The sequence below is a fragment of the Schistocerca piceifrons genome, chromosome 2 (assembly GCF_021461385.2).
Source record: "Schistocerca piceifrons isolate TAMUIC-IGC-003096 chromosome 2, iqSchPice1.1, whole genome shotgun sequence".
Lineage (NCBI taxonomy): Eukaryota > Metazoa > Arthropoda > Insecta > Orthoptera > Acrididae > Schistocerca > Schistocerca piceifrons.
Window position 1 is genome coordinate 688,597,847 of NC_060139.1, and position 27,916 is coordinate 688,625,762.

At 39.9% G+C, this 27,916-nt stretch overlaps 1 protein-coding gene across 1 annotated transcript in view; it reads right to left on the bottom strand.

Annotated features, from left to right (window-relative positions):
* Positions 1–1,155: 1,155 nt before the first annotated feature.
* The window catches only part of LOC124776582 (GTPase-activating protein skywalker), a 299,487-nt gene continuing 272,726 nt past the window's right edge, over positions 1,156–27,916 (bottom strand). The window contains exons 11-12 of the mRNA XM_047251633.1: positions 3,476–3,705; positions 1,156–2,239 (exon numbers count right to left, since the gene is read on the bottom strand). Coding sequence (XP_047107589.1) covers positions 2,098–2,239; positions 3,476–3,705 — 372 coding nt within the window. The 3' untranslated portion in view covers positions 1,156–2,097. The remainder of the gene's footprint in view (positions 2,240–3,475; positions 3,706–27,916) is intronic.

The window sequence follows — 27,916 nt, forward strand, 5'->3', positions numbered from 1 at the left end:
CTTTAGTGGGTACCTTTTGAATTACATACTAGTTTCCCGTAGGCCCTTCACAGAGAACAGTGTTCGCAAATTGTGGCAGACAACCTGACTAGTGTGACTTCAGAAGTTCATTGCAGGGCTCTCATCTCTTGCGGGCCCTGGTTTGCACCCAAAAGCTTAGCAGTGTTTTCAGTCTTTGTTTACGTGCTCTCAATCACTCAATGCCTCACTGTACAATGAGTTGTTATGTTTACTCCTTTCATTATTTATACTAACGTAAGAGGGAGACAGGCAATATTACCAATTCTTAAAACAATAAGGCCATTTTTATACATTGTGCAGCCATGTATACAGCACTACTTTCGAGGTATTCTGGATTAAACAGCTCATAACATAGGACACCAATAATATCTTATTATTCTCATTTTCTGGAAGGAAGTACTAGTTGAATTTCACTTTTCTTGTGCAACATGCAGGAAGGAAACAACTACAAAATCATTTGCTACTTTGTAGATCAAAGATTTAATTTTGTTGAAGGGTGACAATTGGTACGAAGATGGTGTGTAATTTCAGTACAATGCCTGTTTAACTCCAGAGCCAAGTTATTTAAAAACAGCCCTCAACTCTCCATTTTCTACCAAGTGCAGTAGAAGTACAGGCAACTGTACAATGAAATGTAAATTAAGAGCAAGTAAACCACAAAGGAGTACCATTGCTATATTCAGATAGGTTTTTTATTTGACAAATATGGAGAATTTGGTAAATAAACAGAAATAGGTAAATTGTCCTGCATAAAATAGAAAATGATCCCACAGAACCTTGCTGTTCTTATTTTATTAACTTTTTGTGAGCCTTTCCACATTTTTATCTGGTATTCTGTTGTTAATCAGAATTCTTTTGGAATGGATTTCACAGAAAATAGTCACATCACAGAAAACAGTTGATTTAAGCACTAAAACAATAGTAGGCGTTAAGTGACTGCTCGTTCCAAAATATGAACTAATACTAACTCGAGGCAAATTCCAGCAACAAATAGTAAATATTTCATAGTTTCATCTTACCTTTTTTGTTTGCTTACAGTCTCTCTCTTCATTCTAATTAAGTAATAACATTAATTAACTCATTACAATTAATTTTGTACTGTTTGAGAGATTTTTTTTGATAAATTGAATCCAGTAAGAAAATAATGATCTTATATTGTGGTAACTCATTAGCATGACAGACTTGATTTGTGCACCCAGTGGAAATGAAATTTGCAATTACTACAAAGAAAAAAGTTATAGTGTTTCATTTGATTCACACTACTTGTAGTACTAAAACATTTATAAAAAATATATGACAGTTAGCTACATCATTCTTAGGTGCATACTACCCAAGCAATTGTAGGCAATACATAAAGACACTACACTGTCCCAGTCACAACTTGAATGGTGGTGTTCTATTAGTGCTACATTATTGCAGGGAGACACACACACCCTTAAATAACTCTCTCTCTCTCTCTCTCTCTCTCTCTCTCTCTCTCTCTCTCTCTCTCTCATGCCAATCTCAAGCACACAAAAACACAATGGTCACATAATATACCAGTGTTAAATATATATTATCTTGCACAGCATTGAACTGCTGCTGAACTGTACATATATCTTATTATTTTTTTCTAAAAAAAATAATAATATTTCAATCGATAAGCGTGGCTGTGTAACATAACAATAAATTATTTATAGATACACAAATATGTAAACAGTCTATGAAAAAATGTACAAAGCATTTACACCAAATAGAAAGCTCATCAATAAAATAACTGAATAACACGCATAAAAATTGTATGGATAAACAATACAGCAACAGAAATATCTAACAACACTACAAACTACAACAATTACAAAACAATAATTTAAATTATGAAACGTATGTTACAAAAGAGGTCATAAGTAATGGCCATATAACAATTCACTATAGGTTTAATATTGAAACAGACTCCCAGGGTGATAACTAAAACTGGGAAATTTTCTTATAATAAATAAGAAATATGTACCATTTCACTGTCTGTGGAATGCAACATTTACACAATAGTTTGTACAAACAATTTCTATAACCTGAGATCAAAGAACATTAAAACATTCAGGCTCCAGAAAACCCATAAACTTCAAGCACTCTTATTTCGAAGTCCCCACTGGCGCACAAGGGAGGATTGTTGAATGTGAGGCAACGATCTGTTTTGCCAAAGCGAATATTTTCATCCATCCAAATGGCTTGTCCCTCACTGTAATGAAGACAGAGAAATACATATAACAAAGACAATCTCTGAGATAAAAAAAAGTATATGTAGATTATGTGCAACTTATTTTGAGAAACACTGTCCCAGTTGCTGCACCATATTTAATGAATTGACAAAACATTATCCTAACCTGATTATCTCTGCACCGGCATAATAAAATATTGCTCAGTTTGTTTCCAATGGTTTCCCGTGATATTTAATGTCCAATGATGGTGTAGTGTACAATGAGCAGTCACACAGAGGGATATTAAAAATAAAAAGAAGTGAATGAATAATAAATAAGTGAACTTACATCTGTTTTACAAAGAAATACAAGTAATGAAAAAAAGGAAACCCTAAGGCCTAGAACATTTCTTTTTGTAATGTATGACAAAATAATCCTGACACACTCTTGTCACAAAAGCTGCAATATTTGACACTTTTGCCAATTATTTTGTATTAAACAGGTCATTGGAGGCCAAGTACAATGTTGGACTGGACCAGGATTCCAGTAACCATTGTAAGTGATATAGGGAAAGTAAAGGTAACTTAAGATTTAGATGATTGAACAGGCAATTGATCCCCACTATTTCCATATGTGAGTCCACTGCTTCAACCACTGCACCATCTCACTTGGTGTGAGCAAAAAAGGAATTAGAATGAGATTATTAAGACTTACAGCACCAAGTCATTTTTGTTTGTTAAACCACAGGTTCTTCGTATTTGTTGACAATAACTCAAGAGTGTCAGAATATGGGACTTCATACTGGATTTAAAAGGAAGTACGAAGTACTGATACAAATGTTTTTGAAATGTTTATTATGGTTACACACATTCCTTTTACCACTCACCAAAAATCACAAGTGTTAAATTATGAACACATTGCATTTTTAACAGTATCAGTGTTCTTCAAGAAGTTTCTGCATGGTGTCCATGTATATGCTTAAAGCAATCTCTCTGTAGCTTCAAACAACCTGGCTACCAGATCAGGACTTGGAACATTAAGACCTTAGCATTTTAATCTACCAGGAAGTTTCAAATCAGCACACACACAGCGGCAGAGTGAAAATCCATCCTGGAAACATCACTGTTGCTTATTTCCAAGAATCAACTACTTTCTCGAATTTTAATGTACTATCTAACTCTCAATATAGTAATCCGACATTTAATGAAGCTGGTTATGTTGGCATGTTTACAGATGCAACTTAGGGTCTATCAATACTTATGGATGTGTATACTTACCCTCCACCAATGGTTAACATTTTTGAATCGGCAGCCATGAAGAGCTCTGCTGAATGGTCAATATTAGGATCTCCATTACTGCAATCCATGCCTACCCACGGGTATTTGGCACGTTCTGGATATAAACTAAAAAGGAAAGTCTCACCGGTCCCAAAGTAGGCTTGCCTGTTGCCATGATTATCTTTGAGATTTCGCTCGTACCACCGAGTTGAACAATATGCTCCAAACACCTGTAAAATGAAATACCCAAGTCAGATTTTTTAACTTCTCCCAGAGTGATTGATAAAATGGCTGTGTCTGGATATCCATTTTGTTTGATGTCATTCTTCTTCCCAATATTCAACAGAGTCTAGTTGGAATCCAGACAACAAATATATTCAAAACCAGCGATTGCAGCACCTAATAAAGACAACTAAATCTGAAATGCTGTATAAGAAAAAGGAACTTAATTTGACATCACATACACCATTTTTCAGAATACATGGCTCATCATTACTATGTCCAAGAATATAGACCAAGCAAGAATATAGAGGTATTTGTGGAGAAAATAGAATGTTTCTTAATTGTGTATATCTAAAATGACAGCCACTGAAAGGAAGCAAATGATAATTAAATTTATAAATCAGCTGTCAGGAGACTGTATCGAAAGCCAGTGTTTCAGTTCTCCCTATTTTATTCGGATATTTTCTACATAGCTCAAGTTATGTGTAAGTTCTCTAACTGAAGAAATTAGATTGATCTGCTTTCTTTGTTGTATTGCCACCCTGGATGCATTTCATAACAAAGAATGTAGCACATTTGTAGTTTTATTATTATGTGTATGGCCCCCACCATCACAGACAGGACACACTCAACATCAAGCTAGAATAAAAAACACCACTTATCAGGGAAAATAAATACCCTTCAGTGGAGCTGCTAAAGTCACTGGTGCAATAGTTGCACTAATGGTGTCAAGCAGCTGGTGCAGCATTTCACCCTCATGGCCGGTCTCAGTGTGCTGGTACAATTACTTGGTCAGCAACTGACACTGTTACTGAAATTCAGGGGGTAACATTGCTCTGCTGCCACCCGCTGGAGCAGTCTTCAATGTCCACCACTGTATGGCAGAGCCTGCCATATGGTCCAGCATCAAATTTGATGGTCGAGGGTTAAGCTAGCACCCTTCTAGTAAACAAACTGCTTAGTGACTACTGTCATCAGGTGCTGCCAGCCAGATGTCGGGGGTTGAAGTTCACAACCTTGGTGACACATTCTTTACCACAAGCCATTACTGGCTCAGCCAGCACCATCAGTCTGCTGTTGTTATGCAGGGCTGCATGACAAGCAGCAATTCAGCATCATCCCCACTGGGTGTCTCTCAAGCAAGCACACTCTGTTCTGAGCCACACTGCACTGTTTACAGCTGTGCCAACTGCCGTAAGTGGACAATAGTGCCAACCTGTGTGAGACTAAATTTGCCCCATTAGAGAATGCGGACACCTGGGATGAGAGGATCATATGTAGCATCTTGAGGAGTCTACGCCTGACCTGAAATCCTGTACTGTGACAACACTACCTAGCATGTAAAAGTCGTTACAAGTCCAACACATTAGAACACTGACACACATCCTTATCTTATACACAGGGTAACAGTAATAAAACTGAAAAACTGCAGGGACTGGAGGAATAAAGATCCCGTGAACACGTGTCTGCACATGCATTGTTGCCATGGTACATGGCACTGATAATGACAGTTCCTGTGACCACATGCCATCAGTTCCCTGTGCGTTACAGGCTGTGTGAGTGATGCAGTGTACTTTAAGCAGCAGAATGGTCTGGTTTTCATGTCAGGAACGAGCCGAGATGGTGTTTGTGTATGGCCAGGCAGATGGAAACAATCGAGAGGCAGCAAGGTTATACCAAAAAACAAGTACCCTCACAGACACCAACCACATCACACAACATTTCAAGCCCTTTTTTTGTGTTTGTATGATCATGGGTTCTTTCAGAGAGACAAATGTGCAGGGAGCTGGCAAACTACTTGTACACCAGATATGGAGAATGGGGTTTTACAGGATATCGAGATGAAGCTAGTACAAGTACAAGCTTCAAGCAAGTGGCCTGCCAACAATGTCTAAGCCAAAGCACAATTACTGTAAGCCAAAGTACAATTACGTATATCCCACATGACAACCACTACTATCCCTATCACCTGCAATCCCATGGAGGTCACTCTGAACATCTGTTACGACGTGGTTGCGATGCAGCTCTGTACTGTATTCTGGGATGATTTTTTTTTGTTGTCACACACTGCCCATGTCCAGACACATGTTTACAGGACCTTTTCCTCCCATTTCCAGTCATGAATCTGTCTCTGCAGTTTGTCGGGTTTACTAGTGTTCACCCCGTACATCATGAATGCTGAAACAGCCAGATGGATTTGGCTGAAATTTACAATGAAGACACATTATACCCTGTATTAACAAATACGCTAACTTTTATCCCGAAAAAGTCACTGCTCTTGTGGGTTGGTCATCAAGACTATTATTCCCATCGGTTGGTCAACATGGTTACTGTTCCCTTAGAATGTCCAATGTGACTTTTTAGCCATCCATGAAAGTCAACTATCAAATGAATGCATAAAGTTTAGCACAGAGATTAGTTTTTAACTGTTTGCACAAGTGAAGTAAATATGTACATACATCCAGGACAACAGAAACCCTCCTGTAGGATAACGTCATCACTAAACTCAGTAACAATTTAACATATGCTCATGATACATTTCACACCATGTAAAATGTTGTGGAAGTGTACTGAATTGTGATATTATTAGGATTCTTGAACACTGATTTGGATTTTCAGTCCAGATTTGATCGATTCATAGTTTTTTGATGATTTTGTTTGTTTGGCTTATTTCTGGGATTTTGATATTTGTATTTCAAATAGGTGTTTGGTTGTATATTTATAGACAATTCTTGGATTAATTATATTATTTTAGGGTTAGTTTAGTCAACAGGTTTGGTTGTTGAGGTAGGATATCTTTTGACATTAGTTCTCTAGTTTAGGTATTAGTTGCAAATTCAAGCTGAATCTTTTGCAGAGCTCACAATGAGCTTGAGCTATAAAGATATTCAGACAGCAAGAAAGGTCAGTTCAAGCTGAAGAGAGAAGAATCTAGCAGGCAGAGCATCAGGCAGATGCTCGAGCAGCTGAAACCTCAGCATAGGCTGATACTCCATGTTAGCAGAATGCTCACTGCATTGCATGCTCAGAATGCTGTTGAGATACCAGAGCAGTGAGATGCTTGACGACACAACATTGCAGAATGCATGGCCTCTCAGCGTGCTTCGGAGACAACCGAGAAGCTTGCTTCTCGGTGTCAAGAGAATGTGGAGTGCATGGCTTCCTAGCGTGCCTCTGAAACAGCCGAAGAAGCAAATGCACACCAACTTGGTGTTGCTCAATGACAAGCTGAAAATTGGTAAATATCGGCAAGGAATACCTGCGGACTTTCTAAAATGTGCTTTCAACTATGATCTAACTTTTAGATTTAGATCTAACTTTAGATTTAGAGAAGCTGGTTGATCCTTTAAAGGAATTATTTTCTGGCGAGGCTGATGAGTCACAGCCGTTCCTAAACTCTGGGAGTTTATTCAATAACACAGTGACTGGATTAAATGGTTAATCTGACAGTAAATGTGTAATTATTACTATAGACAGTGTCAAACTTCAATAATGATCATCACGTACTGTTGCAACAGGGTCAAACTGTGAACTGTATTGTTTCCAATAGTTACTGTGCACAGCATTTTCGTATTGATATGACTGTTAGACTTCAAGGACAGTTATTTTAGAACTTTAAGAAATGACTTAACTAATTATTTGTTTGCCACACATGAACTTTTGTGAATAGGGCAGTGTTAGGCCACTGCATTCGAAAAATCATATTACAGTGCACAACTGAGTGTAGTATGTGGCTGGTCGATTATCTGTGCACAATTTAATTAAGAGAGGCTGTCTGGCCGTGAACATTAGTTCATTCAGCAATCAAAGTACACTTAAAGTCCTGGAGCTGCAACCCTACTTTTGAACATCAACTTTCCACCTAGATTTGACAGAGTTTCCACCTAGATTTGACAGAGGTGCGGCTGCCGAGGTCATATTTGTACAGGTAATGGTTATGCTACACCATGCTCACCCCTCCTTTCCAAAATTTGTGATGCCCACGTTAACGTGTTGTTGTGTAACACGGTCCAGGCAGTTAAATACATCTGTAAGCACATACACAAAGGCAATGATCAAATGATATTTACTATGCAGCAGTTACACTAATGCCGACCTGAGAGACGAAGTGCAGATGTTTAGAAAATGTGTAAGCAGTACCACAGTGGCATGGTGGATACTGGGCTCGCCACTTCACTTCATAAGGCACCCAGTGACACCCCTTGTGGTTCACCTTCCCAATAGTGAGCGCATTTACTTTATGGAGGCCAACTTGCAAGACTGATTAGTGACATTGGCCACGCACAACCACTCTTATTATGTTTTTCTGTCTGTACCAGACGGATGTCTTTGCCCAGATTTTGTTGCACACAGATGTGCTAAATATTACACATGGAACTTATCAGAGAAAGAATGGAAGCACCATCTGCAGTGCACCCCCCACTGACAGCTAGTATGGTGTGAAGGCCTTAGATGCCCTAGGCAGAATTTAAACACAGTGCACATAACACACTTTCAGTGTTACAGTGCACAGTTGCTGCTGACATGCATCCGGAGCCCCATCAGTTTTTAGACCTTCGAAAAAGTCAACAGTCAGGAAAAAGCTCCATTCTAGGAAGCGTGTGAGATGATGGGACTTTTGGAAGATGGTGGCCTCTAGGATACTACAATGGAGGATGCTTATTGTGCCGGTCAGTGGCCAAGTTAAGATAGCTCTTTGTTATCATGTTGAGCACCTGTGAACCCTTGAGCCCCATGTAACTTTGGGACAAATATAAAAAACATTATTGGAAGACATCACACACAAGTACCAAAGGACAGCACAGGCCACCGATGACATATATTTTAATCAAGCACTGAAACTTACTGAGGATAAAGTTTTCTCAATGGTGGGAAAACGGCTGTCTGAATTCGGCCTGCCCATTCTCCAACGAACAAGAGGTTTGTCCAATGATTTGATCAGGGCGCTCCCTTATGACACCACAGTCTTGGAGGCTCTCAAGTCGCAAAAACTAAGCCGCAGCTATTACCAGGGCAAAGGTAAATTTTTAATAAAATTGTAGAAAGGCGTCTTTACTTCTTGGATGCACCAGGAGGCACTGCCAAGATGTTGTTGTCGAATTTGCTGCTGGTGCAGTTGTGCAAGAACAGGAATGTCACCCTAGCTGCTGCATCACCTGGGAAAGTCAACCCTGCTCAGTGGAGGAAGAACAGCCCACTCAGTGTTCAAACTTCCACTGGATCTTGTGAGGAAGGAAATGCCCTCTAGCAATATAGATAAGAGCAGTTGTTGTGGTACTCTGCTGCAGCAGTGCAAATTGATCGTGTGAGATGAATGCTCGAGGTCACACAAGTGTGCTATCAATGCACTTTCTGGATGAAGAATGTTGATGGGTGGAGTGGTGGTCTTGTTTACAGGAGACTTCTGACACTGTCACCAAATTAGCCACCGTGGTAGACGAGATCAATATGTGCCTCAAGACTTCACTGATGTGGGCACAGATAAACAGATTGCATCTCACAAGTAGGATGAGAGTACAACTCTTCAACAACCAGGAGTACGTGCTCTTTGCTCAAAACCACCTCGAGATTGGCAAAGGGTGCATGGCAATGAATGTGGAAGGCCTAATAAAATTTGAAAGGTGCTCCTGCAATGTTAGAAGCTTGGAAGGTAACATAATTAATGAAATTTTTCCAAGCTTACAAAAAAACTTGAGCATCAAGGAGTGGTTTACGTGGAAGAGCAATTAGGGCCCCTAATAATGAATTGGTGAAAAACACCAATAAAAACGTTATTGATCTAGTACCAGGTGAGGTGACCACCTACATGTCAATCAATGCAGTGATGAGAAGTGATGACACAACTACAGATCCTGTATAATTTATAGACTTGTTTTAGTTGTCAGGAGTGTCTTCCCACAAGTTGGAGCTGAAGTTGGGTGTGCCTATAATTCTGATTTGTAACCGTGATGGACCAAGTTTGTGCAATGACACCAGGTTACACATTACAGAGTTGAAAAGGCACATCACAGAAGCTCTTTCACACTAACAGGGCCAAAAGAGAGACAGTATAGAAACCGCAAATTCCTATTATGCCAATAAACTCACCTTTCCAGTTCAAATGCTTACAGTTCCCTTTGAACGTCACATTCTCAATCACTATAAATAAGAGCCAAGGCCATACATTAATAGTGGCAGGTATTTATCTGGGCATACATTTGCTGCTCGCATGTCTTGGGGAGAGCCAGAAATCTCTACATATGCACATAGAACAACAATCTTGGAACTTTGTTTAGAGGGAGATATTGCAGGAGATTTCTGGCTCTCCATAAACACCGAGATAATTATGATTTTTTTTTTTTTTTTTTTTTTTTTTTTTTTTTTTTTTTTTTTTTTTGTGTTGAGCACGTCACAAACAGTCGTGAAATTATTTACTCCCTTTCTTGCCACATTTTGTGAACTGCTACTCAGTCACGTAAAAATGTTTTCCATGAAGTAATTTAGATTACATGCCTATCACAATCAGAAGTATGGATAGTACGGTCTCAGCAGAAATTCTAGATATACATAAACCATTAGAAAAACTAGCTGAATGAGCAAATAAACTAGATGTGATGCCTAGTAAAAATGGAGCAATTGGATGAACTATCTCAAAATAATAAAAAAATAGGCAATTTACCCATAAAAATTGAGTACTGTCAAGTGTGTGGAGAAATAGTACAATACCTGATGATTGGAGAAGAGGAGACATTGTTCCCATCTTCAAAACAGGCAACAAAAGACTTGGTAAAAACTACAGAGGAATAACCTTTACAAGTCATAGAACCAAGTTTTTTGAAAGAATTTTACTAAATCGAATTAGTGAAAAGACAGAAAAGGATCTGAGTGAAGAACAGCATGGGTTTAGGAAAGGAAGAAGCACAGTACCTGATATTTTCTATCCGTCAACTGATGGAAAAAAAAGTTGGGAATATAACAAAAGTGTGTTAATGGTTTTTATAGACATATAAAAGGCACATGACTCAGTTAACAGGGAAAGACTCTGGGAACAAATGAAGTTAGTTATAGAAGATGGATACATTAATGAAATAAAGACAATGTACAGAGGACACAATTGTAGAATTAGAACACCAGTGGGGAACTCTGAATACTTTGAAATAAGACATGGACTTAAACAAGGAAGAATTCTATCTCCTGCACTTTTTAATGTTGTGATGGAGGGAATGAACAGGGCAGTTTAAATAAAAGATATGGTACAAGATAAAGACAAAAAGATGATTTTTGCAGATGATATGGTAATACAGGGCAATAAAGAGGTAGATGTACAGTTACAACTAGATGATTGGAAGGAAATAATGAAAAGGTATGGATTGAAAATAAAGAGAGATAAGAGTGAAGTAACAGAATTTGGAAGAGACAAAGGGTTCAACAGGAGTGAAATATCTAGTGATGGAAGAATAACCAATGAAATTAGTAGGAGGTTACAGAAGGGAAGCAATTTCTACCAAACGATAAAACACCTTATTTGGAATAAGGAAGTTTCAGAAAAAGCAAAACTCATGTATAAGAGTTATTACTTCCCTATTGACACGTATGGAGAAGGAATATGGACAATGACAGAAAGGGACTGTAGCAGACTGCAAGCAGGGGAAAAGAAATTTCTCAGAGCAGTTAAGGGAAAAAGAAGACTGGGCAGAGTAAGGAATGTAGATATTACAAAGTACTTAAAAGAGAGGTTAAGATGGTACGGGCACATTAAGAGGCTGTGTGGGCAGAGACTTCGCAAAATTATGGAAGAACTAAAGATGGATGGAAAAAGAACTAGAGGGCGCCCAAGAACACGGTAGAAAATGGGAGTGAGAATATCTGTGGAAAGGAGACGTGTGACCTGGCAGCAAGTGGAGGAGGAAAAGTGGTGGGAGGACCGAGCCAAATGGAGAGGACTCGTCAGCACCCAGACCTGGCAGTAGCTGGAGCGGGATCTGGATACCCATAAAAATAGATAAAATTTCCCAAATAGAGGAAACCTTAGATAATCTACCTAAGGAGTTTGAAACAAAAACAATCAAGCATTGTGATATAGCTAGAGAAGAAGTGAAAACATAGTTTAAAAATTTAAATGATAAGAAGATACAGTTAGAGAAATCATCTTCGAACAATTATGAAACTACACTCCTGGAAATGGAAAAAAGAACACATTGACACCGGTGTGTCAGACCCACCATACTTGCTCCGGACACTGCGAGAGGGCTGTACAAGCAATGATCACACGCACGGCACAGCGGACACACCAGGAACCGCGGTGTTGGCCGTCAAATGGCGCTAGCTGCGCAGCATTTGTGCACCGCCGCCGTCAGTGTCAGCCAGTTTGCCGTGGCATATGGAGCTCCATCGCAGTCTTTAACTCTGGTAGCATGCCGCGACAGCGTGGACGTGAACCGTATGTGCAGTTGACGGACTTTGAGCGAGGGCGTATAGTGGGCATGCGGGAGGCCGGGTGGACGTACCGCCGAATTGCTCAACACGTGGGGCGTGAGGTCTCCACAGTACATCGATGTTGTCGCCAGTGGTCGGCGGAAGGTGCACGTGCCCGTCGACCTGGGACCGGACCGCAGCGACGCACGGATGCACGCCAAGACCGTAGGATCCTACGCAGTGCCGTAGGGGACCGCACCGCCACTTCCCAGCAAATTAGGGACACTGTTGCTCCTGGGGTATCGGCGAGGACCATTCGCAACCGTCTCCATGAAGTTGGGCTACGGTCCCGCACACCGTTAGGCCGTCTTCCGCTCACGCCCCAACATCGTGCAGCCCGCCTCCAGTGGTGTCGCGACAGGCGTGAATGGAGGGACGAATGGAGACGTGTCGTCTTCAGCGATGAGAGTCGCTTCTGCCTTGGTGCCAATGATGGTCGTATGCGTGTTTGGCGCCGTGCAGGTGAGCGCCACAATCAGGACTGCATATGACCGAGGCACACAGGGCCAACACCCGGCATCATGGTGTGGGGAGTGATCTCCTACACTGGCCGTACACCACTGGTGATCGTCGAGGGCACACTGAATAGTGCACGGTACATCCAAACCGTCATCGAACCCATCGTTCTACCATTCCAAGACCGGCAAGGGAACTTGCTGTTCCAACAGGACAATGCACGTCCGCATGTATCCCGTGCCACCCAACGTGCTCTAGAAGGTGTAAGTCAACTACCCTGGCCAGCAAGATCTCCGGATCTGTCCCCCATTGAGCATGTTTGGGACTGGATGAAGCGTCGTCTCACGCGGTCTGCACGTCCAGCACGAACGCTGGTCCAACTGAGGCGCCAGGTGGAAATGGCATGGCAAGCCGTTCCACAGGACTACATCCAGCATCTCTACGATCGTCTCCATGGGAGAATAGCAGCCTGCATTGCTGCGAAAGGTGGATATACACTGTACTAGTGCCGACATTGTGCATGCTCTGTTGCCTGTGTCTATGTGCCTGTGGTTCTGTCAGTGTGATCATGTGATGTATCTGACCCCTGGAATGTGTCAATAAAGTTTCCCCTTCCTGGGACAATGAATTCACGGTGTTCTTATTTCAATTTCCAGGAGTGTATATGCAATCAAGTCTCAGAGATTCAAGATAGGGTAGAAATATTAGTACTATACAAAAAAAACTTATTGAAATTTCTAGTGCTTCAAATACTTTTTAACTGATTTGGAGAATCATCTAGAGAAAAAGTACAGAAAAAAATACATGAAAAATTAGGTACCAACAGCGTTACTTCTAATTCTATGGGCGATACTATTTATAATAAGGGTGAGTTACAGAAATTATGGAATGAATTAGAAGATACTAAACAGGGACTTAGAAGCACAATAGTTACATCTAACATAAGATTATTGCCCTTAGTATTAGAAGAATTACAAATGGGAAATGGAGTTAGTTGCGCTAAGTAATTTCCAAAGAAAAGCATCCAACACATTTCATAAGAGTATTTTCTCGATCTATGCCTCAGAAATGGGAAGATACTAAAAAATAAATTTTGCACTAGAACATTTACTATCTAATGCAGTGGAATGGGGAAGAATTTAAACTGTGGGAAGATTTCCAGGGAACATTTAAGAGAAAGTGTTGGTCCACAAGTTCACAAGAAAAGTTGACACTACAGTCGTTAGATACTGAGCACTATGATATCTTGTGGGGTATATGTAAATACTACATTGAGTGGCATCTGACTAGGTCTAAAATTTAGCTAACCCACTAGATGAAGCACACTTGGTCCAAGTGCTGGTAAGGAGATTGCCTTATTTCACATTTAAAGAAATATTACATAGTGGGTGGACCACTGTAGAACAATTACTGACATTTGCGGAAGGTTTGGATACCCTGAACAAATAAAGAGGCCTTTTAATCATGCAGAAAATAAGAATACAGGAAATGGAAATACAGGAAATGGAAATACAGGGAATGTGTTGGCAGTTACACATCAAAATTTTCGAGGGAGGGAGGGAGGGAGGGAGGGGGAGGGAGAGAGAGAGAGAGAGAGAGAGAGAGAGAGAGAGAGAGAGAGAGAGAGAGAGAGAGAGATACTAATTTTTGTTGGATGGATAGGAGACCAAATAATGATTGCAACAGAAAGAGAAATAATAGCAAAATGAATAATTCACAGGTTTTTGTAACCAGTGACTCAAGCACCATTAACACTACAGTAGCACAGAATGCATCCCATGTCAAACAAAGTACATATACAACCAACAGTCCAATAATAGTATTGGAAAATGGGCACCATGCTGGGATGTGGGAAAAGATGCAGGAAGTAACAAAACTATTGTAGGCCCATCACCTGGAAAATTAATTGTATTTACTCATATGATACCTACAAAAGAATGATTATCATTAAGAGATAACATAAAAGAGGACAAGCAATTAAAAACCAGTAATCAGGAGAAAGGTATTACATATAAATGCTGATATTTATACAGACTCAGGAGGCGAAATTTCATTAATTTCACAAGAATACCTGCATACTGTTAGAAAAAAGAATAAATGTCCCTATTACTGGTGACAAGGGTATTCAGCATAGGAACAGTGGATAGTAAAGGAAAGCAAATTAAAGAGGAAACTCGCCTGTCATTGGAGATAAGTGGTGTTGAATTTATGCAGACACTATTAGTAGTACCCAATGTGAACCTCCAGATACTGCTAGGCCTACACTGGTAATTAAAATATAGAGGAAAACTTGACTTTGATTATAAAGTGTTATACTGGATCAAGGACAGTTCTAATCATATTACACTGTTGAAAATAAATAAGTTATTAACTAAGAGGGATTTATTACTATTTAGCAGATGATGACGAAGAAACAGAAAACCTGAAAGGGTGTTAGAAAAAACAATGACTAACTCTCAGCAATTTAACCTATTAATCGGAGAGCAACAACATGATTTGTATATGATCTTAATGAAATATGAGAGTGTATTTTCTGAAAAATCAGCAGTGATTGGCAATTATGTTTGTCAAATTAAGATACGAAATAAGGAACCATTTTTTGGAAACCTTACCCAGTTCCCTTAAACTTAACACCAGCAGTGTATTAGGAAATAGAGAAAATGACAGAAAATAAGTTGACAGAAAGAAATGTAAGTGCATGTAACAAACCTTTGCTTGTAGTAAAGAAACCAGCGGGAGGGGTGCGATTATTGGCATTTTAGTTCAGTTGGTTTGACTGCCCAGTATTGGCAGGTTAAATTACATGAAACCTCACAAAAATATACTGCATTCAGTGTCAATGAAAAGTCTTATCAATTTAAAATCTTACACTTTAGGTTAAGTATTTCAGTATCAGTGTTCATACAAGCACTAGATGAGGCACTAGGTAAGGAACTGCTATAAGTATTAATTATTTATGTAGATGATATATTAATAGTATTCAGGATGTGGGAAGAAGACTATGTATTATTAACTACAATGCTAGAAAAGTTTCAGGAAAAGGGTATCACAATTAAGATAGCAAAATCCCATTTCAGAAGGGAAGAACTGAAATTTCTATGAAATTTAGTAGAGATGAAGAGAGTAAGATCAGATCCCAAAAGAACAGAGGCCAAGACCATCCAGAGCCACAAAATGTAAAACAATTACACTAGTTTCTGTGTTCAGCCGGATTATATCGTCGCTATATACAAGGCCAACCAATGAAAGTTCCAAGATTATTATCATTACTGAAACAAAGACAAATTGCAGCATCTGGGTCACAGTTTATGAGTAACAGTTATGAAGAATTTTTAGCTTGCGAAAGAGTTAAACATGTATGTATATCAAAATACCATTCACAATCGAACCTGTGTGAGAGGATTAGGAAGGAAATTGGTCATTTATTTTGACTGTATTGTTCTGACAAACACACAACTTGACATCAGAAGAGCCCAGAGTTCTAAGTAATACTGAACACACTATCATACATCAAAAGGACTGTCCCCTTACGATGTATTAGATAAGAATTTTACCGCAGAACTTCCGCTAATGCTATTTAAATGGCCATCATTAAGAAATATACACTCCTGGAAATTGAAATAAGAACACCGAGAATTCATTGTCCCAGGAAGGGGAAACTTTATTGACACATTCCTGGGGTCAGATACATCACATGATCACACTGACAGAACCACAGGCACATAGACACAGGCAACAGAGCATGCACAATGTCGGCACTAGTACAGTGTATATCCACCTTTCCCAGCAATGCAGGCTGCTATTCTCCCATGGAGACGATCGTAGAGATGCTGGATGTAGTCCTGTGGAACGGCTTGCCATGCCATTTCCACCTGGCGCCTCAGTTGGACCAGCGTTCGTGCTGGACGTACAGACCGCGTGAGACGACGCTTCATCCAGTCCCAAACATGCTCAATGGGGGACAGATCCGGAGATCTTGCTGGCCAGGGTAGTTGACTTACACCTTCTAGAGCACGTTGGGTGGCACGGGATACATGCGGACGTGCATTGTCCTGTTGGAACAGCAAGTTCCCTTGCCGGTCTAGGAATGGTAGAACGATGGGTTCGATGACGGTTTGGATGTACCGTGCACTATTCAGTGTCCCCTCGACGATCACCAGTGGTGTACGGCCAGTGTAGGAGATCGCTCCCCACACCATGATGCCGGGTGTTGGCCCTGTGTGCCTCGGTCGTATGCAGTCCTGATTGTGGCGTTCACCTGCACGGCGCCAAACACGCATACGACCATCATTGGCACCAAGGCAGAAGCGATTCTCATCGCTGAAGACGACACGTCTCCATTCGTCCCTCCATTCACGCCTGTCGCGACACCACTGGCGGCGGGCTGCACGATGTTGGGGCGTGAGCGGAAGACGGCCTAACGGTGTGCGGGACCGTAGCCCAGCTTCATGGAGACGGTTGCGAATGGTCCTCGCCGATACCCCTGGAGCAACAGTGTCCCTAATTTGCTGGGAAGTGGCGGTGCGGTCCCCTACGGCACTGCGTAGGATCCTACGGTCTTGGCGTGCATCCGTGCGTCGCTGCGGTCCGGTCCCAGGTCGACGGGCACATGCACCTTCCGCCGACCACTGGCGACAACATCGATGTACTGTGGAGACCTCACGCCCCACGTGTTGAGCAATTCGGCGGTACGTCCACCCGGCCTCCCGCATGCCCACTATACGCCCTCGCTCAAAGTCCGTCAACTGCACATACGGTTCACGTCCACGCTGTCGCGGCATGCTACCAGTGTTAAAGACTGCGATGGAGCTCCGTATGCCACGGCAAACTGGCTGACACTGACGGCGGCGGTGCACAAATGCTGCGCAGCTAGCGCCATTCGACGGCCAACACCGCGGTTCCTGGTGTGTCCGCTGTGCCGTGCGTGTGATCATTGCTTGTACAGCCCTCTCGCAGTGTCCGGAGCAAGTATGGTGGGTCTGACACACCGGTGTCAATGTGTTCTTTTTTCCATTTCCAGGAGTGTAACTTCTGAGAAGCTACTAAGATAGTAAATGACAATTTGAATAGGCAGGCAGACAGTATACAAATACAATGAAAGGGCACATATACCATCAATTAATATAATTGATTAGTACAATAAATGAGTACTGTCAGAGTTCAAATATAAATAAACAGATGAGTAAGATTTTCCCAAGATATGCTGGACCTTTCAAGATAACAGGGCTACCACATCCCAAAGCAGTATTTCTGATTGATTCCAAAATGGGACACAAGAAAGAACTTGATAAAAAATAAATGTTTAGATCCTCAGGATGATTTGCCCTCTTTGCAGGTTAGGTGGAGTGACGCCCAGCAGGTTCTGGGTTAACTGCCTCATTCTCCCCCCCCCCCCACTTTACTTCCGTATGAGGCAATTTCTTCCTCTTTAACTACTGTATTGTCTTTCAACTTTCTCCTACTATCTTGGAGAGATTTTGCTAACATGAAGGGTGTCAGTTAAAAAGTTACAGATATACCTACAGAATTTAGAATATGTAAGTATAGTGTAATGAATATAAAAGAGGGAAACATTCCACGTGGGAAAAATATATCTAAAAACAAAGATGATGTAACTTACCAAACGAAAGCATTGGTATGTTGATAGACACATAAACAAACACAAACACACACACAAAATTCAAGCTTTCGCAACCCACAGTTGCATGTCTGCAAGTTCGCAGGTTGGAACTATGACACCAACACAGACGACAACGCCGGCACTGTGAATATCTACAAGCAACGTTGCAGATTCTGGCCATTTGATGCCGAGCAGACGACCAAACAACACTGTTTCTATTTCATAGTGGGCGAGCCACTACTTGTAACTTTGTAACTTGATGTGCAGCTTCGCACCTACGTGCTCAGTACATAGTAAATCAACTTTTAATTGCAGTACCAAGTGCTCTACCTCACCTGCTCCTCCTAGCTTACTAAATTCAGCCTACACTTCAGTTAACAGGAGCACACACACATGCTGCCTGCTAGGCAGGATATAAAAGTGGTGACCCCAATTTATCCTCAATATGTTGGCAAAAAGATATATTTAAACCCAGGGTATACTTAAAACACCATCCACAATTGTGCAAAACGCATTTTCTGAAAATTATTTCAAGCAGTTAGTTCACGAGCCCACACAAATAGTAAACGGTTGCGTAAACACACATGACCTCTTAGCACCAAATAATCCTGAGCTAATAACGAGCATCAAAACTGATACAGGGATTAGTAAACACAGATTTGTCATAGCGGAATTGAATATTGTAGCCCCCAAATCCTCCAAAAATAAACAAAAAATATACCTATTCAAAAAAATTAGATTAAAATTCACTTGAGGCCTTCCTGAGGAACAATCTGCACTCTTTCCAAATTAACAATGCAAATGCAGACCAGATGGGACTTGAATTCAAAGAAATAGTACTGAAAGGAATTAAGATATTTATACCAAATAAATTAACAAACAACAGAGCTGATCCCCCTTGGTACACAAAATGGGTCGGAACAGTGTTGCAGGAATAATGAAATAAGCATGTCAAATTAAATCGAATACTAAATCTCCAAGATTGGCAACCTTTTACAGAAGCTCAAAACTTAGTGCCAAAATAAACGTGAGATATTTATAACAGCGTCCACAATGAAACCTTATCTCGAAACTTGGTAGAAAATCGAAAGAGATTCTGGTCATACGTAAAGTCGGCATGACACAGTCGGTACCTTCTCTGTGCAATAGTAATGGAAATATTATCTAAGACAGTGCTGCGAAAGCAGAGTTACTAAAAACATAGCCTTTCAATATTCCTTCACCAAAAAAGACAAAGTAAATACTCCAGAACTTGAACCAAGAAAGCTGCCAACATGAGTAACTTAGAAGTAGAAATCCTCAGATTAGTGAAGCTACTTACATCTCTTATTAAAAGCAAGCCTTCTGGTCCAGAACGTATACCAATTAGGTTCAGAGTATGCTGATGCAACAGCTCTATACTCATCAATCATTTAACTACCACTCGCTTGACAAAAGATCCATATCGAAAGAAGTAGAACATAACACAGGTCACACAAATATTCAAGAAAGTAGTAGGAGTAATCCACTAAATTACAGGCCCACATCATTATCATTGATATGCAGCAAGATTCTGGAACATATATTGTGTTTGAACATTATGAATTACCTCCAAGAGAACAATCTATTGATGCACAAGGCAACACAAGTTTAGGAAACATCGTTCTTATGAAGCACAACTAGCTCTTTATTCACACGAAGTATTGAGTGCTATTGACAAGGGATTTCAAATTGATTCTGCACCATACAACCCCACAAGCAGCTTGTAGTGAAATTTGAAATTGCGGTCTTAGGGAATATCATCTCAGTTATGTGACTGTATTCGTGATTTCCTGTCAGAGAGGTCACTGTTCATAGTAATTGATGGAAAGTCATTGAGTAAAACTGAAGGGGTTTCTGGCATTCCCTAAGGTAGTGTTATAGGTCCTTAATTGTTCTGTATCTACATAAACAATTTAGGAGACAATCTGAGCAGCCGTCTTAGGCTGTTCGCAGATGATGCTGTGGTTTATTGTCTATTAAACTCAACACAAGATCAAAATAAATTGCAAAATGATTTAGCAAACAAAAGGTATGAAAATTGGAAATTGGCCCTAAATTATGAAAAGTGTGTAGTCATCCACACAAGTGCTAAAAGGAATCCACTGAACTTCGATTACATAATAAATCATTCTGATCTAAAGGCCATAAATTCAACTAAATAACAATGAATTATAATTAGAAACAATTTAAGATGGAAGGAACACAGAAAATGTTGTGGGGAAGGCATACCAAAGACTGTGTTTCATTGGCAGAACACTTAGAAAAAGTAACAGATCTACTAAACAGACTGCCTACACTAAATTTGTCCGTCCTCTTTTAGAATACTGCTGCACAGTGTGGGATCCTTATCAGATAGGATTAATAGAGTACATCGAGAATGTTCAAAGAAGAGCAGCACATTTTGTATTATCACGAAATAGGGGGGAGAGTACCACAGACATGTTACAGGATTTGGGATGGACATCAATAAAACAAAGACTTTTTCGTTACAGCATAATCGTTTCATGAAATTTCAGTCACCAAGTTTCTCCCCCGAAAGTGAAAATATTTTACTGACACTGACCGACATAGAGAGAAAGGATCATAATAAAATACAGGAAATCAAAGCTCACACAGATTTATATAGGTGTTCGTTTTTTTTCCGCGCGCTGTTCAAGAGTGGACTAATAGAGAATTATTGTAAAGGCAGTTTGATAAACCCTCTGCAGGCACGTAAGTGTGATTTGCAGAGTATCAATGTAGATGTAGATATTGCAATTTGTGAAACATTCACAGTAACTGTTCTCAGGAAGGAAATTTTAAACTCAGTCGTGTATGTGTATTTGGCTTTATATGACATTGAAAACATGGAGAAGAGTGAGGAATCAAACAGAATGAGTTCACTCAGCCTCAAGAACTTTAGAAAACAAAATTCAGCATAGAAGAAAAAAGGATGTTTTCTTCATAATTACAATAAAGTTAATGAACAATGCAACACAAAGTGAGAAAGTTTTATGAAAACCATACAAAAAATTTTTTGACAGTACAATAATACCTCATTGTTGCAAGTCTTTATCATCAGAAGTGTGGGTTCATGGTGTTCCACACGCACGAAGAAGGTAGTTAAGCTACAACCATGTTCCTCTGTAGTGTATAAAAGAACTGGCTGGTACATTGTTATTCTCACTGGCAGCCAAGACCACAGAGTAATGAGCTGTAAGAAAGAAAGGATAATGTTACGTATACAGAAAACCATAGGAATTAATCCAAATACAGGTATAAAACACAAGTTTATTTCTTAAATTTCTAAGTAGGTGAAGACACCCCATTAATTATGAAGAACAAATTTTATGGGCACTTATGAACAAAGAACAGTTGAACCGTTTAGAATAAATGTTCCAAAGATTTAGCTTAGCTTCAATCAACTGGATTCAGAATGATATAACAAATATGGAACTTCTCCGTATGAAAGGTTTTCATTCCTTAATGTTTTATATTATATACATCATCATATTATATACAGAATGGTCAGAAACAGTCTGTAGAGCTTGTGTGAGTATTGCACAGTGTGGTGTGCTGAGAAGTAACTGTTAGGGAAAAAAATGTGGTATGTTGCACGGTTTTCGAGTTAATTAGCATAGAAGTTAGCCAATCAGGACATTGCACAGGTAAATTAAAACAGCCCACCAGAGACAGTGCCACCAAATGTGTTCTTTAGTTGGTTTCTTAAACTCAAACAAGACAGTGATGCAAAAATTGGACATGGGACTGTAAAAAGGATCAAACCCAAACCAAAGGCTGAGCATCCTCATGTGCTATCATCTACACTAAGAGTCTGATAGGCCAACTTTGAAACCAATTAAGTCTGAAACGACACAACAGAGAGATTTTTTTCACAACAATTATTTCCGATGACAACCTACCCTGCAAACACCCCTACAAGATTTTCAGGATGTTTCTGACCACTTTGTATATACGAGGGTTGACTGAAAAGTAATGCCTCCACCTTCGTAACTCTTCAACAGTTGGCAGGACTGGTATGTGGCAGGTACTGGCTTGTTCCGTAGCCTCTTCTGTACTGCTCCAGTTGGTGGGAAGCTTTAGCATTGAACGAAACGGTTGTGTTGTTACAGTGTAAAGTATGGAACCCTGTGCAGATGGTCAGTCAATGTGATTTAAGCAATGTGCAGTCACTCAATTCTTGACAGCAGAAGGTGTCACCCCACAGGAGATTCATCAGAGAATGAAAGCATTTTATGGTGATTGTGTTGATGTGAGTACTGCGCGTCATTGGGCGAGTAAGTCTAAAGATGTTAAGGTGGGAACATCTGACCTGCGTGACACACAAAGAGTTGGACATCCTGTGACAGCAACCACTGAGTTTCACAAGCAAAATGTTGACAGACTGATTCAGGACGATCGTCGTATCACTAAGAGAGAAACTGAAACCACAATCGGCATTTCACAAGAACGTGTGGGTCACATTATTGCTTTGCTCGGCTATCTGAACACCTGTGCACGGTGGGTACCCCGGATGCTGACTCCTGAAATCAAAGCACACGGACTTGACATTTGCCAGGTACTCCTCTCCGTTACAAGAATTAAGGCGACACTTTCTCCATTCAATTGTGACAAGAGATTAAATGTGGGTACACCCTTACGACCTGGAGACAGACACGAAGAATTCAAGACGCAGCCCTGGGACGCAGGTGATTTTATGCATGTTGATTTCCTTGATTGTGGAACAACAATAAATTCATCACAACACTGCAGACTTTGAAACAACGACTAACAAGGGTCCAAAAGGAAAAGGGAAATGTTTTCCTGCAGCATGACAGTGCCAAACTACACATTGCATGTGCCACCACACCAGAACTTCAGGGACTGAATCTTACCACTGTACGGCATCTTCCATACAGTCCAGATTTAACACCGTCTGACTTTCACCTGTTCCCGGTAAATGAAAGACAATCTGCGAGGTCGTCATTATGCTTCTGATGAAGACTTTGATGGAACTGTGAGACTGTGGTTGCGAAAACAGTGTGTCGACTTCTTCTGTGACAGCTTCAAAAAACTTGTTCATCGTTGGCAGGAATGTATCCAATTGGCTAGTGATTATGTGGAAAAGTGAATATTGGGAATTAAAGATCACATTCTAACAATTACTTCTGCATTTGATTTATTTAAATACTCCCATCCAAATCCTATTAACGAATGTGGAGGCATTACTTTTCATTCAACCCTCGTACTAAGAATGATTATCTACAGTAGTATCCTCTGTCATGTGATAATTTCAGTGACTCCAACAGAACAAAGTCATAAATGTGACCTATCAAGTAAATTGCAGATTTTGATATGATTTTTACACAGAAATATCCACCACAAACTACTATGTCAGAAAGAATAGCTACCAATAAACCACCTGCACTAACAACATGAAGCACCTTGTTGCTGATCATCCTATAACAACAGTAACTCAGTTGTTTACGTCATCATTTGGCTCATAAGAAATCCCTCTCAGCATTTGTGCTTCCAAGCTCCAACAAGTATTTGGCTCCTGATATATATGTATCTTAAATAATGCTACTGTCTGCTGGGAAAATGCATTTCTTAATTGTGCACAAACAATTTTCCATGATTCTCCACAATACTCCTTCCTCACTGTTTCTATTTACAATCTGAATTACGTATTTCACTGGCACTGGATCAGTCTGCAGTGGTTGTTTCTGTTTTCTCTTATTTTAAGCCCCTTGTGCCATTTTTCCATTATGATGCTTTTCTGCCGATTTTTACCTTATGGTTTCTTTTTATCCTGTAGTTTCCTCCGAGTCTATTTCTCACTTTTGAACTGCTAGTTCCAGCAAATCATTGTTAGTTCTCTGGATTCTGAAGCTACAAGATTAGTCCAACATAACTTCTAAACCTTTCCCTACTCTTTGAATCATAAACCCCCCCCCCCCAAGAAACCCACACCCATGGATGCTTGTCAGCCACAATCTTCTATCGTCTCTTTATGGTAGTTGTTAAGATGACAATCCTCAGCTGTTCCAGATACTGAAAATAATCAATGTTGACTTTCAACTTAAAATTTGAAGTGAAATGTTATTTGCAATGCAAAATAAATCAATGACAATACATGCTACAGCTTTGTACATTTATATTTCAATGAAATATTGGCAGGGAATGGTTCAACGTACACTGCATAAAAAGGTACTGTTTACATTAGACTGGTACAAAAATAAAGTGAAACAAAAAGATAATCACAGTGTGCATCACAGTAATAAACATCCATGTAATAACACAAGCATGGTACAGGTATTATGGTACCTGCTACTATTTTTGTTAAGTGATTTCAGTACACTTTCCCTAAATCTTTGTAGTTGCCTTGCATGGGCAAAGTGTATAAACTCACAGGAATAATAATCAGCAGGGAAATCCTGGTCAAACTCATGATTGCCCAACAGTGGCTTGGATTATAAAACAGATACAAAAATACTGGATGAACAGTCATCAGAGGTACTGCACAGAGAAAGTCTTGGAAGAAGAGACACCTAAGATACCATGGCAAAAGCAGTTCACAACTAGCAAGTAGAAATATGGCAGTTATACAACCATTGTGTGAACTGGAATGGTGAAACAGGCTTGGCAGCTTGGAAAACAAGTAGAAGTAATTGTATTTACAATGTTGCTGATGGAAAGTAAGCAGTACAGGTTGACGAACTACAAAGTGTTTCCTCCACAGTATCTACGTGAGCAGAAGAGTATAAGGAGGGATACAGCTGCAATAAAATATAATTTGTTGTTATATGTATTAACGAATGTGTCTGAACTTCTACTACAGGAATAATCTTGTAAGTCACCTATGCACTACTCATAATTCACCCACAGATGAGTGGTTGCCTGATGTAATTTGTGTCTACTGCTACTACAGCAGCAAGGAAAGTGCCTTCAACAGGCGAGCTTTAAAACTTTTCGTCAGAAAACAATTACAGTGTCATGTTGCTGCCTACAAGAATACTGATAACAATGAGGAGGTAGAAGTGACAGATAAGGACATGGACGTGATACCACTGCACTGGTGCAGCTACAACTGCAGTTGGTATAATGTAGGAATGTGGAGGATCTTGACTCTTATAAGGAGAGAACGTAAATGTAGTGTCATGTCATCATTTTAATCCTGCGGCCACTATGAATCAAGACACAAATGAATTATAGACACTGGCTGCCAATAGGATTAATCAATGAGGCAAGCTCAAAATTCCGCTAAGGTAGCCATGCAGATGGTGCAGTGGCCAGCTCATCTGCCTAATAAGTCTGAGACCTAGGTTTAAAATCCAGGTCCAGCACAAATTTATAACTTGCCCATTGACATACACCAATGCCCCTCGCAGCTAATGTCTGTAATTCCTTTGTGTTTTAAAGGAGTGAATGCTCATCAGCTGGGCTTGATCTTAATTTTGATCATGCAAAGCTCTCTTCTACATCTTTAACACTCCAATGTTTATGGTGGTACCATGATTTCTTTATGATCTTGTAGTTGGAATTTTTCTACTACTGCTGGTGTTACATTATGCAACAGACTTGGACACACTCTGACTTTCTTCAATTAAATTATCAGGTGCAATATCTGTACCACCCTTGCCCTACCTCAACTGCACTGACACTGTTATGTAGTAATGTGTCTTGTGCTTGAATGAATGATGATTTTTAAGTGTGTCCATCCGGAACAAGTGTTCATTGTATTGTCCTACATTGATATTATAAGTATTCACACATGAAAAAATGATCTGATGAATACTGTCATCAAACTGGATTTTGGATGATTCAGGGGAGGGGACCAAACAGTGCGATCATTGGTCCCATCAGGTTAGGAAAGGATGTGGGAGGAAGTCAGCCATGCCCTTATGAAGGAAACACCTTGGCATTTGTCTGAAGCGATTTAAGGAAATAATGGAAAACCTAAATCAGGATGGCCGGATACAGGTTTGAACCATCGTCCTCCCGAATGCAGGTCCAGTATGCTAACCACTGCACCACCTCGCTCGGTATCAATCTCTGGACATGATCTATATTTTGCAGAACAGCTTTACTCATCACAAGCCATTTGTCTAATAGTTGGTATCACAGTTGCGAACTCTGAGGTCCAGACTCATTTTTCATTGATGGAATGATCTGAAATGAGGTCAACTCAGTCTTTGTGCACCAAATACAAAGCCGGATAAAATGTTCTACCTAAACAATCCGTGTCAAATTTGGATAAAATTGAAATTTGAAGTGCCAAGTATACTGATGACTTTTCATCCCAGGCCTCTGTCGCAAAAGACTTCATAACCATACAAACAAGAAGCTTCTTGACTAAGTGACAGAAGTGACTTGTAATCTGACAAGATGTCATCACACAGAAAGAGTTGCATAAGGCTGTGGAAACTACACAACAATTATTTATTTAAAGTGGTTTTTCTTAAAACGTACCATTTGGTAGAATGGCTGTTCTTGTGAATTACAGTCTTGGAAAAACACAATATTTATCATACCTCAGCAATGCTGATTCTCAATATAGATATTATGAGGTTACCAGAAGGTATATTAGACAAACACACACACACACACACACACACACACACACACACACACACACACACACAACTTGTACCATGATGTGTCTCAAGAGTTAGGCTACTCCCATCAAGGTAGAATGCCATCATCAATCATGGTCTGAAAGAACATGCAACAGCTAGACTCGAAGTATGGGTTTCTAGTTTTCATCTACAGAGTTTTTATATTAACCATTTCTGCCATCAGGAATCCAAGGATTCTGGTTGAAATTTTCATGCCAGTGTTAGATTTCGCAAACAAAACTGACAGGAGACATGCTGAAATAGTGGTAAGTTCTATTAACAAAGGGCTCATATTTACTCTGTTGCATACAACTACAGTTCTCTATTTTGTGTGTATGTCTGTATCCACGAAATACCTATTCATTTACAACAAACATTGAAGTTTGAATGACAATATTATGATCATCATTAAGCTAGCAATGTGCATGTGAACAATAGCAATAGCACACTACCCCCCCCCCCCCCCCCCCCCCACACACACACACACACACACACAGTATTAGGTCAACATTGTTCTAAATTTAATGTACTTTCTGAAAAGTTCAGGATTTATTTTAAGTAATATACTACTTGGGACATTACAGAACTTATATCACAAGTGCTCCACACTGCACTGAAAAGTTTCAGTACATAACTGGACCCTCCTTTGGGACATTCTCACAAACACATTTAGAAATATCATGCCGTAGGAAGGAGATCAGAAGGTGGAGGGGGGGAAAAAAAAAAAAAAAAAAAAAAAAAAAAAAAAAAAAAAAAAAAAAAAAAAAAAAAATAATTCTATTACAAGTATAGAAAAAGAAAACACTTCTCTATCATGGAATTTGTACCTCATAGGTGAAGCGATAACAAATGTTTATACCTACGACTAAGTCTAATGTATTCAAAAACAAGATTTAACCCTAGAACAAACAGGCTGTCTCTCCCAGACCCAGGCGATTTATGTTTTAAAAATATCCACAAAAGTAAGCCTATCATTGTAGCTTTTAGTTTTGATGCTCCTAGAGACCACTACTTGTTTTATAATTCCATCCACAAAAGTAAGCCTATCATTGTAGCTTTTAGTTTTGATGC